Source organism: Rousettus aegyptiacus, unplaced genomic scaffold (genome assembly GCF_014176215.1).
Source record: "Rousettus aegyptiacus isolate mRouAeg1 unplaced genomic scaffold, mRouAeg1.p scaffold_m13_p_6, whole genome shotgun sequence".
Lineage (NCBI taxonomy): Eukaryota > Metazoa > Chordata > Mammalia > Chiroptera > Pteropodidae > Rousettus > Rousettus aegyptiacus.
In genome coordinates this window covers 115,235,333-115,249,262 of record NW_023416309.1, presented here as the reverse complement: position 1 = coordinate 115,249,262, position 13,930 = coordinate 115,235,333, and the positions used below count along the sequence as shown (strand labels likewise).

The 13,930-nt window shown below is 60.0% G+C and overlaps 1 protein-coding gene across 1 annotated transcript; it reads right to left on the bottom strand.

Annotated features, from left to right (window-relative positions):
- Positions 1-4,929: 4,929 nt before the first annotated feature.
- LOC107504047 (fructosamine 3 kinase related protein) lies at positions 4,930-13,483 on the bottom strand. Its single transcript, XM_016132988.2, has 6 exons — positions 13,306-13,483; positions 9,091-9,242; positions 8,617-8,708; positions 7,516-7,598; positions 6,311-6,433; positions 4,930-6,099 (listed from the first exon to the last, which is right to left on the bottom strand). The coding sequence occupies exons 1-6, from the start codon at positions 13,444-13,446 to the stop codon at positions 5,761-5,763; spliced, it is 930 nt and encodes a 309-aa protein (XP_015988474.2). The 5' UTR covers positions 13,447-13,483; the 3' UTR covers positions 4,930-5,760.
- Between the last annotated feature and the right edge of the window lie 447 nt (positions 13,484-13,930).

Below are 13,930 nucleotides of genomic sequence, written 5' to 3'. Positions count from 1 at the left end.
AGCAGCGGGGGCGGTGCCCTCCCCACGTGTCCGCACCGTGCGCCAGGGCAGCGCAGGTGGGGACCACCCACTGGGAGGCGCACAGTGCCCTGCAGGGCCTGATCTCTCTGCACAAAGGTTCCCTGAACCCTCAGAGGACCTGGGCCCAACCCCTGTCACCCAGCAGGGCACAGGACACAGCCCAGGGGAGACCTGGCTGTCCCTGGGACACAGGTCATAGGCCCGGCCAGGTCTTACACTGACCAGACGAGGCTAGAGGTTCTTAATCTCGTCCTGCCAGACCCAGGCTCTGCCCAGGGACACCCAGGGACACCCACTGCTGGCCTTGGATTTGCCCAGCAGAGAGAGGCTGCCGTGGGCCTTCTGATAGCTGGCAGCTGACCCCACCCAGGGGGAGTGGGGCTCCTGATTAGAGAAGGCCACCCTGTGAGGGACCGTCAGAGCACACGGGCACACACATGCACTCCAGACCACCCCGAGGAGCAGGTGCAGGAAGGCCCCTCGCTGTCTCCCCCCAGCTGCCCTGCAGGGCATGCTGAGAAAGCCCACCGAGTGGGGAGGGGTTTGGAGCCATCTTGATTCATAGTCTCCGTGTGGAGACTGTCCTCTCTGGAGGCCTTCCCATCTGCTCTGTGTCACCGGACCTGACAGTTCCCCAGGGAGGTGCCTGGGGTGAGCGTCTGCTGTCCCCCAGGCAGGACGGACACTCAGGTCCTGCAGCCCCGAAGCCGTCTTCGGCCCATTATGATTTCCTGCCTCTGCTTTCTCTGCTAGCTCGCTCGCGCGCGCGCGCGCTCTCTCTCTCTCTCTCTCTCTCTCTCTCTCTCTCTCTCTCTCTCTCTCTCTCTCTCTCTCAGACCCCAAATCTTTGGTGTAGAGTTGGTTCCACGGCTACTAGGGTCAGCCGCCCAGGGCCTGGCCTTGCTGCCCTCTTCCGGCAGCCAGGGGAGACGCCGGTCATGATGGGGGTGGCCAGGAGGCGGCACAAGGGGCCCCCCCGGGACTCCCGGCTCCATGCTGAGTGGCCCTGGGTCAGGACTGAGCACAGACCTGCACCAGAGTGCCTCCGCTACTGACCCACCCACCATCCTCCCGAGCCTGCCCCAGAGTTTGGGTCTGCGGTCGGAAGCCCAATGGGGAGATGTGACTTGGGCACATCCGAGCAGCCCCATGAGCTGAGTCCCCTTCCCCGTGGCAGCCAGTCCCCTGAGCCTCTGGGTCTCCTAGAAGGAGCTGCGGGAGCCTCTCAGCCCGCCTGGGGCCCGGCAGGAGTCCTGGGCACAGTGTCTGGGGTGGGGCACGGCGTGTCCAGGCCGGAGAACAACCCAAGGCACCAACAGGGTTGCCGTGCGGAGGGGTCTCTCAGGCTTACGTAGACCCTGACCATGAGGACGGAGTCCAGTGGCACGGGGAGGAGAACACAGCCTACAGCTGGGAAATGTCGCCCCACGTGTGGGGAGCCTCAGGGGAGACGCAGGGAAGGGGTACCAGGGAGGCAGCCGGGGGCACGGGCCCACCGCCATCACAGTCGTCCATCCGTCAGCCAGACAGCCAGGGAGGGCGGGGTCCTGGGCCCTGGGCAGCCGCCTGGAGCCGGGGGTGCTGTCCAGGTGTCGTGGCTAGTCCCCTGTCCCACTGAGACCACGCCCCTCAGGCAGATGGCTCTTTTACTTTTCTCAGAAACAAAGAGCTTTACTCTTCAGACCCCCAGACAAAAGGTCACAGCGCATCTGAGAAAAACTAAGAGGGAGGGAAAAGGACTATGGGGGGAGGAGGGCAAATGGCGGGCAGTTCAAACCAGCAGGCAGGGAGCGGGCGTGGGCAGCGGGAAGGAGCCGCCCCCCAGGGACAAGCACGAGAGGGACAGGCGCGGTCCACGCCAGCTCCCGCCTCCTCAGCAGCAGGGGAGGTGCCTGAGTCCATGAACCAAGTTCTTCGAGGCTTTTTGAGAAACAGGATTTGCTTTGCAAGGTAAACGGGGAGGAAGTCCCGTGACTTTCCAGGGAGGGGAATGTGGCCACCTCTTTGGAATTCAGAGATGACTGTCATCCGGCAGCTCTGCACACCGGCACCTGCCACCACTCTGATTGCCAGTTCCGAAAACATCCCGATGTGTCCACACACTTCCGCCCGAGGGAAACCCAGGCAGGGAGGCAGCTTCCCGTGCCAGCTCTTGGGAGAACGTGGGGAGGGCAGAGGCTGAGCCCCCCAGGTGCGGAGGCCGCAGTGAGCGCTGAGAAGCGCTGGCAGCCGCTCCTGCCCGGAAGTTGGTCTTCTGCCGCCAGCCCACTCTGTAAATCACGGAGTCACGCCGGAGGTGGGGGCCGCAAGGCCTCTGCGAGGGCTGCTGGAGCCCCTAAGCCCTGCCACCGCCGCAGACTCGCGTGGCCCGTGTGGCGCAGTGGCAGAGGGTGTGGCTTCCCACGTGCCCGCAGCACGGCGCCATCTTCTTCCGGGCATTCGGGGCGCTGCGGTGAATTGAGCTTCTTTCCAAACTTGCATTTTCTGCCCTTATTTTGGCTGTAATTAGTCAGGTTCCCTCTGAACCCTAAAGTCTGCTGAATGCTGCCCTTAAGTTCACAAGTGTCCCTTCCACACTGCCCTGCAGAGGTCGGCCTCGACAGAGCGGCGTACGGGAGGCCTCCACAGCCTCCAGCACCCCTCCACGTGGGGCTGGGTGCAGCAAGACCAGCCCTCTCAGAACCCCAGCTTTCTATATTGGGGGAGGGGTATCACGCACCCACATTGAAAGCTCCCTTTCAGTTGTCTAAACCCATGCTTTTAAGTCTCAAGATGCACACTCTGCTCCCAAGAGAGCCTCTGGGCCTCGCCTTCGCTGTCCTGGGCTGGCCATCTGAGCTCCTGGCATTCCGGAAGCAGCAAGTGAGGTGGTGGGGGGCGGGAAGAGCGAGCAGACACGAAGGGAAAGCGTTAAGACAAAGGGAGGGGCTCACGGGAAGCTCAATGCCGTCGATGTGCCTTGCGCTGAAGAGGGGCTCACTCGGCAGCCTGCACCCGAGACACCGGAAAGGGCAAAACCTGGGCGGGGAGCAGTGTCAGTGAGTGACAACGGAGACTCAGAGTACCCCGGCGTCCTCTGCTTGAGGCCAAAAAGCCTGTTTCAGGCCCACTCTCGTGGAAAGGATGCAAGATCGGTAGCTAGGTGGAGAGAGGAACCTCAGTCACCCAGAGTCGACTAGTGAGGGAGGTCGACGCCCTCCCAGCAGCGGAGACCGAGGCGCCGGGCTCAGGTTCCCGTCTTCAGTAAGGCACGAGCACAGCTGTCCCAGCGAGGGGCCTGGGGCCTGCGTGGGCGCTCGGGACAGCGGCCCTCTCCCTGGAAGCCCTGCCTCTGAGGCCGCCCGCAGGGCAGGCACCTCCTCCAGCTCTTCCCTGTGACCGAGCGCTGCGCCCACAGCCCGTCCCTCAGGTCTCCCATTCGGTCAGGTGTGAGGACAGGTGGTGGCTAATGTCGGGGCACCGGTTCCACGACTGGTCCTTGAAATCATGCCTCTAAGTTGGCACGCACCCCCGACGCCCCACCGGAGCCGCGCGGCCAGCCCGGAAGCCCGGGCAGCAGAGGCTCGCCCGCAGGTGACAGGGGCAGCCACGCGCTTTCACGGAACAGGGCAGCCCACAACGAGCACCCCGGTGGGTCGAGGGGCCTTTGGGCCTGAGGCTTATACAATTTTGTTATGAATACAAAATTAGGTACAAAAGTAAATATTTTAGAATGAACAATACCAACAGATGGCAAAGTTCAAAAAGATGAGCGGCACGGCACCATCGCGAGGGTCAGGTAGCCCAGCGACATTGTTTGCCACACCTCGGTGACGCCCCCCGGGGACGCTGCTCCCCGCGCTCTCGCCCTCGTGCACACTCCCCTGCGGCCTCCGGGGCAGGGCCGCACACATCTCCCTCTGGAGGACGAAGGGTTTTCTCAACGGCTTAGTCAGGGAAAGCTCAGGCCTCGTGCAGCCCTGGTCACCTGTGCGCTGTGTGGAGAAGGGAAACTCAGGACCCCAGGAGGCCGCCTGGGGCGCAGTCAGCCACTCCCCTCGCCTGTTGCTTCCTCCGGTGACCAGGAGGCCTCCCCTGCCTCACCTTCTTAGCCTACTGGGGGCCTGCGGCCGACTCCCCAGGAGACAGAAGGCACTGCTGCCCACGCTGCTGACTCGGGTGCCCAAAACGCCCTTCGGGAGTTGGCCTACCGATGTCACGTGACTGACAGGAGTATGGAAGGAGAGCCTTCTCGTAAGATCCTCCAAAGACATGTCCCGTGCAGCGTCTGCCCACGGACTAACCTGCTCCTGCCTGGCTAACCAGAGGAGGGGGGCCCTGAGCTGCACCCTAGACGGTTCAGCTGCAGAAGTTATTCCTGTGGGGCCCTCGGGTCTGGCCCACCTGCCAAAACCGAACGGCCCGGGACAGCAGGTCTGTCACCATGCGCGGGAACGCAGCGGCCCGCGTGCCCTCGCGACAGCCCTCGCGGCCTCCGTCCCCTTGGAGGCAGCTGTCAGTTCCCCAGCATCAGAAAAATGAGCTGCAATCTCAGTGCAGGCGGCCTAGGCTTGACGAGTGCGACACACCTAAAACCGCCAGCTCTCAAAAGTGCCCTCCCTCTCCCCGCAGAGGCCAGAGCTCAGGGGTCAGCTGTGCTTCTGACGGCCTCGACTGGTGCAGAAATGAAAGCAGACAGAGAGCACGGGTGGACCGCCTCAGGGACCAGCGTCCTCCCAAACACGGGGTGCCCGTGTTTCTTCCTGCAAATGTAGTTTGACAGCGGCCTTCCACCGCCTTCACTGTTCCCCAAAGTCGCCAGGGTGCCAGGGGCCAGGGCTGCGCCAAGTCCAGAATCAGCCCTGGCTGCGCCCGCCCTTCTCATGAAGCTAAGCTCTTACTGAACGAAGCCCAGAAAAAAACCTCTTGTTCCAGAAACAATAGTTGTACCTATTTATTGTCATAATGCATTACAAAGGCTTCTTGGCCAACAGCTAGGAAAAACATTGAATTATGCTTTAAATGAGGGACAGCTCTGGCATCATTGCGGCCACTGGGGGTTTATGCAGAAGGGTCCCTTAGCATCGATGGTGCCGTGTTTCCCACTCACTGCAGCCCGAGGCGAGAAACGTGGGTTTAGTGCTGGTTTTACTGGAGGCCAAGGAACGCCAACTCTGCAAGCTTTAGACGGGGCAGGGAAGGTGGGGCGCTGAGAGCCGCAATCCATGGCTCTTAAATCTGCCGAGGATGCCCTGAGGCGGGCAGTTTGGTCCCTCCCAGAATCGCTTCCAGACCAGGTGGCCTGCGGCTGGTCCAGAGGCAACACAGAAAGCAAAGGGATTGGGCTGATGGTGGAGCCGGCCATGGTGAGGTGACCCTAGGGGAGGCTCCCGTCCAGACCCAAGCCTCCCAGAAGCCTCATCCTGAACATCCGGCTGTCACTCCTGGAGGCGGGACAGGAGCAGCTGCTGGACAGGCCAGCGAGCTCCGCAGCAGCGCCGGCGCCAGGGCCACTCCCCTAGCTAGCGCCAGGGCCACTCCCCTAGCTGCGGCCAGGCTCCCTGGTCCCCATCCCAGGTCACGCCTAGCTTGCTCCACACAGCTACGGTCTCAGGAAATGCACGACTTGGGGAGTAGGGTGGGGGGCGCCTTTCTTCCTGGCGAGTCCTTGCCTCCTGAGGCCTGAGGAGTTGGTCCCAAGCCCCTCCGGGTGTGAGGGGTGGAGAAGAGCCCAGGGGGCCGGCCCTCCAGGGGGCGAGCTCACCTGCAGAGCTTCTTCATGATGCTGAGGGAGGAGCCCCTGTACCCAGACCCGAAGTGGTTCCAGTGGTTCAGGTAGTGAAAGAGCTGGTACAGCTGCAGGCGCTTCTCGAAGCCCGGCGCGCGGGGCACCCGGCTGTGGTAGGCTGCGTAGAAGGAGCCGCTGAAGCCCCCGAACATGCCGGCAATCGCCAGCTCGTACTCCGAGTGGCCGTAGAAAGAGGCCGGGTCAAAAATGACGGGCCCAGAGGCATCCTCTGCCACGTTTCCGCTCCAGAGGTCCCCGTGCAGCAGCGCAGGGACGATATCCAGGTCGCGGAACAGGTCCGGGATCTTCAGCTGCAGGGAGGGGCACGGCCTCAGCGAGGCGGAGGGAGACAGCCGCCCCGCCCCAGCAGCTTTAGGGCACCACAGCAGCAGACGCCGGACACCCGACTCAGGCAGGGATGACGCCCCACCCACCTCCTGTCCAGACCCACGGGCCCTTGACCGCACCTGCCGCACCTGCCGCACCTGCCACGGCGCCTCGGAGCGGCGGCGCTCCCCTCACCTGCAGAGCAGACCAGAGCTCCAGGGCTTCCCTGTCCCCGGACGCCTTCTCCACCATGTCCATCTGGGGCTGGATTCGCTGCTGGGCGTAGAACGCCACCCAGTCCTTCTGCCAGTCGTTCACCTGCACGGACGCCAGCGAAGGAGAACGCTGAGCTCGGAGGACACCCAGAGCCGACGGGGGCACCCGTGTGCAAAGGGCGCCGCTAGAAAGGCGCTGCCGCAGGGCCCGGCGTGGGAGGGTGGGAGCTGGCTGGGAGGTGTGGGGCCTCCCGCAGGGGGACCAGAGACCACCCCCCACCCCGCACCCAGTGCAGAGCATTGGGGTCCACTCTGAAGAGCTGGGGGACCGTTTCTTCAGTCCAGACTCACACAGGGACACAGAGGCTCAGCTGACTGGCCCTCCTGAGCTCTGTGCCTCACCTCTGACCACCCCCATGCTAAGGCCCCCCAAGCTGCCACACTGCCCGCCAGAGAGCAGTAAAGTGACAAGGCACTTGGGGCCTGTTCACAAAGACCGCCCAAGAGGGTGTCCAGGCCACAGGTGCTGGCCATCTCAGAGGGAAGCGAGGCAGGCATGCAGGAGTGGGCAGCACGAGGGGCAGTGTGCGATGACAAATGACAGGCCAGCGAGTTACAGGCGAGTGAGGAGGGGGCAGAGCCAGCTGGAACTCCTCCAGCGCGGCCCCGAGCAGGAGGCCCTGCTGTCGGCCACCGCCACCCCAAGCAGCTTCCTGGACGATCTCCTTCAGGACCTGAGCAGTGTCCACTGCACCCCCGTGCTGACCAGGAAATCCCAGAAGTGTTCTCAAATACACAGTGGCCCCCTTCTGAGAAGCCACCCACCTTTCCCCTGAGCACGGGGCCCTCCCCACACTCAGCCTTTGCTGGCGCCAGTCAGAACGCCCTAGCTGGAATTCCCGGGGAAGCTGGGCTTAAAATCATGACACAAGCATAATCATAGTCGCTCTTCATCACGCTACCTCTGAGCCTGCTATTCAGAACGTTTCTGAAATCCCTAATTTAGCACCTTGAAATGCAGCGTCCTAACTTGTTTCCCCAAGCTTACCTAGCATATGAGGTGAGTGCACCTCAAGCCAACCTCTTAAAAGTTAGCAAAGGGAAAAGCAAAGTTCACAGCTTTCCCCAGATGTTTCTGAGCAGCTGACCTGATTCGGAAACAGGCAAAATGCTGGTGTCACTCACCTGCGGGAGGTACCCGCAGCACGTCACCACGTCAAACCCAAACTGGTCCACGAAGGGCCGCCCCGCCTGCCCGCTTCCTCTCCCTTGAAAGCAAACGGGAAACAAGAAAAACGACCAGTTCCCTTGCTTCCTGGGGCCCCGCTCTCCCAGCTCAGAGAAGCCTGGGGCCTGATGTCCCATGCCCTTCCCCACCCCAGGTCCCCGTCCAGACACAAACGGGGTCCCCGGTCGCCATGGACACTAAGGACCCGGGAACAGGGCCAGCTCTGTCCGACTGAACAACCAAGGACACCCACGACTCTCTAGGACACTCAGGAGAACAATGCTGTGTCCGCAAATGAAGAAGTCCCTCATGGCCCATCAGGACAGGGTGGCCTTCAGTGGCCAACATAGCATGTGCCATCTGTGAAAGACAAACCACTATGCCTTGTCATGGTCTCCTGCTGGCAGCTCCCCAAACGCAGAGCAAATCCTGAACTGAGCAGCCTGTGGCTTGAAGGGGCAGGACGGGTTGACTAGCAGGACCTGGTCCTTACAGAGGGTTCTCACAGGACTGGGGTCCGGGGGGACCTGCCCATCTAGCGCAGGCATGTCACAGCACAGGCTCCAGAACCCAGCACAGCAGATTCTCGGCCATCTGTTTCTGGTGTCGGCCACTCTGCTGAGCAGAGTGACCACATTGGCTGCACGTGGGTTATCAGATGTCATGGGATGAAAATACTGGAAGCCACTCGCGGAGCTAACATCACACGAAGCTCTAAGAAGGCTGGATGTGAGGGTGCCATCCTGAGCCCCATGTCCCATCTGTCTCGGGAGGGTGCCGTGCAGAAAGCCAGGGCAACCCTGACAGACGTGCTTCCAGGCAGTGAGATGTAAAGGGAACCACATGACGGGGTTTGGAGACCGGGAGACAGTTCCTGGCTTTCGGATGCGCGTGTGACGCCAGCGCACTGTGGCATTCACTGTGTTCACCGCACCCGAACGTGAGGTCTCGGGGCTGATGCTCTTCCCTTCAGCGTCAACACAGGTCAGACCCTCCCGTGGCTGTGGCATAACCCCGCCCACGCCCGCCGGCCCGCAAAACCCCGCAAAACCCCGTACCCACGGTGCCAGCTCCCTTCCGCAGCGCCTCTCCCAGCTTCTGGTTCTCCAGATGCAGGTCCGCAAGCCGGGCTCCGAGCTCTGCAGCGTGACTGCGAAACCAAAGGCAGCAGCTACGTGTGTGGCACAGAGGTGGACACACGTCCATCTGAAAGGCCTCAGGACACATAGAGCGGTTGCATATTTTGAGGATGTGGCATCTGCTTGGTGAAGTGAGGCGAAGACGAAGGGCCCTGGCCACTAGACGGTCCCCCAGCCCCACGCGAGCCTGCAGCCCAGCCCTCTGCCGGCACCGCACCTGGAGAGACCCCTTTCTCGCTGGCCTTTGGCTTGCAAAGCGCACGACACATAACGTGTGGGGCCGTGGGCTCCTTCCGTCATGTCCTTCAGAACGCTACCCCCCAAAACAAGCTTCCGGTGTGACGGAACCACTCAGAGGAACAGAGCCAGCCACAGGGAGGGCGCCAGGCACACCTGCTCAGAGGCCGCATGTCCACGTGCTCCATCACCAGCATGCTGCCGCCTCCGGGGGCGTCGAGGACCTTGATGGGTTTGGGCACTCTCACGGTGTCTGTTTTCAGGATGGCAGTTAAACTTGCCATCTCGCCTTCAAACATTCTTCTAGCCTGTCAGGAGGAAGGAGGAGGGAGAGCAAGATTACTTCTGGAAAGGTTCTATGGAGATGTGTTTTCTCGAGCCTTCGTTTTACATCGAGCCTATCCTGACTGCACTCAGCAGACAGCTTTTTTGGCTTTTCAGTGGAGTGGATGACATGTCCTAGAGCTGCACAAGAACAAGGAGGATTGCACTTTGCAGCGCGGGACCAGACTCCAGCCTCTCCCAAGGGAGGGCAGTAGGGAGCTGCTAACCTCCCACTGAACGCTGGGCGCAGAGCTGGATGCGTGCATGGGCCAGCAGGGGCAGCACCTCAGCCACAACTCTGTCCGGCCGCCGCCGTGGGACCGGCACACCGGCCTCCCCGATTCTGACAAGCTGTGTTCCAGGGACCACAGAACAGACCGCACGTCCTGCAGCCAGGGCGTAGCCAAGGAGAGGTTGTGACGCAGTTACACCTGGAACCAAAGTTTTACGACCGCCCCCCACTGCCAGGGGAACCAAAGAGCCAGGACATGGCTGGCTCTCGATTACGGTCCGTCGGCCACTTACACCCAGTGCTGAAGCCACCAAATGAACCGCTGGCCAGCACTTCCGCACACCAGCCCGTCCTTCCCTTGCCCGGAGTTCCACACGGGCCTGCCGTTGGAGACGGATTTGAGCCTTGCCTCCTGGCTCCTTGCGGGCTGACTTCACAACTAAGCCTTTTCTCAAAGGCCAATGTCATAGCACTGGCTTCCACGTGCATGAGGCAGCGAGCACCACCTGGTGGCCCTCTGCACATGCCAGGAGCCTGGGGTCGCTTTTCACCTCAATGCACTACCAAGTGCTATGGTTTCTCCTGCCTAGCTCTGGGAACCACGTCATCTTGACCGCCACTTCCATCCTAGTCCAAAAGTCCTTGTCCCCCCTGGACTTCAGCGACATCTTCCATCTGGCCCCTGCTCACGTCGCAGTGACCCTAATAGGGGGCAGATCCCACCCTGAGCCAGCGACTGCCTGCTTCCTGCACCAACAGCCCGCGGTGGCCCTGCCCACTTTCCCACGTCATCTGGGGTCCCTACCGGGCTCCAGCCCACACGCAGAGGCACACGCACACACCCCTCGTGCTCCAGGATTACAACCTACTTTTAGCTTTTCAAAGCTCCTTTGCCTCCGCCAGCCCCAAGCCTCCACGTGCCACGTCGCCTCCGCTTGGAGCACCATCCCCAATCTCTTCCCAAGTCAGCTCCTTCCTCATCGTGATTCAGATTTCAACTCAGTATCAGTTTGATTTCTGAGAAATCTTCCCTAACTTCCAAGACTAAACAATTCCTCCTCTTTAACGTAACTTTTTTGTAAAGTTAAAACACTCTGGATGCGTACGCAGAAAGTTCACAACCAGAGCCTCTGGCTCGGATCCCCGGCCAGCACAGTCAGCATCCTGCTGCCCGCTGCCCACAGCACAAGTCAGGAGGCTGGGTGCTGCTGCCCAGAGTTCCCATCCCCCATCCTCCCCCCCTTCAGGCCTGCCCTGTCCGCTCTGGCGCTCTGCAGAGGCAGAGGCCTGGCGTCCTTGTTCCATGCTGCCTCTGGTCCCTGTGCATCAGCAGGCAGAGCTAACTGCCACTGCTGCATGGAGCTCTGCCGCGGGAATGGTCCAAAACACACTGGTCCAGTCTAACACCAATGGACAGCTGGGCTTCCCATTTGGGGCTATTTCGGACAGTGTTGCCATAGCCATTCTTCTACATATTCTCGTAGTTAACGGTTCTGTGACCTTGAGCAAGTTACTTAAGTTCTCTGTGCCTCGGTTTCCTCCTCTGTAAAATGGGGGTAGTATAGTACTGATATTACAGGCTTGCTGCCACGATTAACCAGGAGCTACAACGAGCACAGTCCACCTAAACACTTTCTCAGTATACTGCCTTCAAGAGCTAGAGGTGGCTGAGAAGGAAGACAGAACTGTGTCCTAAGAATTCTCGGAGCATTCTCTTTAGGAGGTAAAGGGAAACAAATGGGCCCTGGTCATACTTTGAACCAGACCACTGGTTTTGAAGAGTAAAGGGATAAATAAAAACGCAGGAAGACCCTCTAGGATCTGGGAACCTGTCCAGGGGCCACGGCTCCCTCACAGAAACATCTACTGCTCCGTGGTCTCAAATGTCTAACTGAAGCTGAGAACACTGCTACCCCAGAGCTGACTCACAGTAAAGCAAGTGTCGGTTGGGACGCAGAGCTGCAGATGACAAGAATTTAAGGGAGGAGAACGAGCAAAAACCAATTACGCAGTCTGCAAAAGGCAGATAAGAATAATCAAGAGGCAGAGCAACTTAGCCTGGGTCATTTGAGCAGAGATGAGGAGGAAAGTGGAAGTCCAATCAAGTAGTCTTTTCTTAGAAGTCTGGAAGAAGACAGTTTCACCTCCCAAAAGCATAGAAAAGGGTCCCATTTTTCACAGAACCAGCAAATGTTTATGCCATGCCAGTACACTTGCGTAACGCACGCGGCATATTCTAGAGCAAGCTAGAAAAGGACACGTTTGGAAATAGCTGCCAAAGGACTGAAAGAAACTTGGCAAAGCACCAAGAAAATGGACTTGGATGACAAAATAAAAAATGAATAAGAACCCCCCAAAATAGTAACAGAACAATGTTTAAAAATCAACAAGTGGTTCCATTTAATTAACAGAAAATATTTGCTTCCCTTATGATCAACGCCAAGTTTTAAATTATTACACGTGCCAGTGAAGGTGGAAATACAGACACGAAAAAAGATGGATGTCACACAAGGGAAAAAATCCAGAGAGAAACCTTGGGGTAAGTCGATGTAAAAGAGTAACTTCAAGGACGAACAGTTGCTGAATTCCTGTAAAAGGGATGTGTGCAGGCTGACGTAGAGCTGATCTCTGCAGAACAAGGGCTGAAGGTCGGTCTCGCGAGAACAGCATTTCAGAACGTGATGATCCCATTTCTAGGGAAAGGATGACAGCGCCGCCATGGTGTGACGCGTAGGACGTGGTCCTGGGTAAGCGCCTCAGCCTTAGCTGAAACGAGGCATTGCCCAATCCTGCTCACTGCCGACTGGACCTGCCAGCTAAGAGTACATGCAGTGACCCACCCACACTGGGCCAAGTGACACCAACAACCAGGAGTAAGTAGCAACTTTGGTGCCACTCAGCTATTTTCTGCAGGGCCCTTGAGAAAAAGCTCACATACAAACACGAATGGGGGGAGGCTGCGAGGAACTGAATGCCTGTCCCCTCACATTCCTACGTGGACACGTAACCACCAGTGTGATGGTGTTAGGAGGTGCAGCCTTTGGGAGGTGATTCGGCAGTAAGGCTGGGAGCCTCAGGATGGGATTTACTGCCCTTATGAAAGAGGCTCGGAGAGCCTCCCCACCCACTCCCGCGAGGACGCGCGGGCCGGGGGCACTTCTGCATCACGGAGTGGGCTCTCACCGGACACCCAACCTGTCCATGGTTGTTTAGGCCGCCCAGTCTGTGGTATCGTCATAGCGGATCAAACTAAGGCAGTGGCTAGATTACTTTCAAAAACTCAGAAAGGGTTTTGATCTCTGCAAGTTCATACCCCAGGACATGAGGCTTCTGCTACCTGAACTTGTTCAAAACTCTCCGAACACAATGCATTTTCTCAAAGTAGCGGCCACACCAATCATGGGAAAACCATCCGCAGCATGCACGGTCCACACGGGCACAGCGCAGGCTCGCTGGACGCTGGACGCGCCTGGAACCGTCCGCTAACCTCCCTGGGGTTTAAGTGGCAAACCACCGCTGAGCCTGCGGTGTCAGTCCCAGAAAGACCCAGACACACCCTGTCGGAAAAGTCCGGGTCACCAAGGGCCACCCTGAGGCTGCGGGCTGTGACGGTCCTGTACCTCAGACAAGGGCCTCCAGCCCCCACACTGGACCCCAGAACCTAACTCGCGGTCGCCGAGCCAGTCGTCACACAAGAGGCCCTGGCCTCCAGCCCCCGCCCTGTACCGCAGACCCTAAGTCGGCCCACAAGCGCCCCACCCGGCCCGCAGGCTCCGAATCGCGGACCGCAACCCCCGCCCGGCAGCGGCCCTGACCTCCGCCTTGGAGTTCACTTTCACAAACACTCGTCCTCTGTCCGTGTCGTAACTCTGGCCCTGGCTGATGCACCCGCCCCCCGAGTGACCCGTGGCCTTGACGGAGCTGAAGCCCAGCTCCCGCCTCAGCAGCTCCTCCATGTTCGCTGCGCAGCAGCCGCGGACCCGCGCCAGGTTGCACGCACGCGCGCGCTGTGTCGGGCACGCACAGGATTGGGTGAGGCGTGGGGTGGGCGGGACCGGGCCACAGAGTCGCGCAGGGATTGGGTGAGGGCGGGACGACGTCCGGGTGGGGCGGGGCCGACTTGCTGTTCGGTACTCAGCTCGCCGCCTGACTCTCACCTTACTTTTAACCTGCCCTTGACCTAATGTGACCCCTGCGCTGTCGCGACCGTTGCCCTGACCTTTGCCTTACCTTGACCCTTGCCTTGACCTGACCCTTGTCTTTGCCCTGACCGTGGGCGGGGTCTGTGCGGAGCATCGAGTGGGCGGGCTTAGACAGAGTGGGCGGGGCATAGGTAAGGTCGGGCTGAGAAGTGGGCGGGCTCTGGGTGGAGCATCGCGTGGGCGGTAATTGAGGTGGGCGGGGGAGTGGGCAGGGCGAAAGTCTGGCTTGAAACGAACT

What these genes read in the sequence shown, in the direction of transcription:
- LOC107504047 (XM_016132988.2), bottom strand. Translation starts at nt 13,446, where the DNA reads ATGGAGGAGCTGCTGAGGCGGGAGCTGGGCTTCAGCTCCGTCAAGGCC. An exon ending in GAAGGGAGCTGGCACCGTGG is followed by an intron (nt 7,599 to 8,616) that starts GTACGGGGTTTT and finishes TTTGCTTTCAAG; the next exon opens with GGAGAGGAAGCGGGCAGGCG. An exon ending in AGCTCTGGTCTGCTCTGCAG is followed by an intron (nt 6,100 to 6,310) that starts GTGAGGGGAGCG and finishes CCCTCCCTGCAG; the next exon opens with CTGAAGATCCCGGACCTGTT.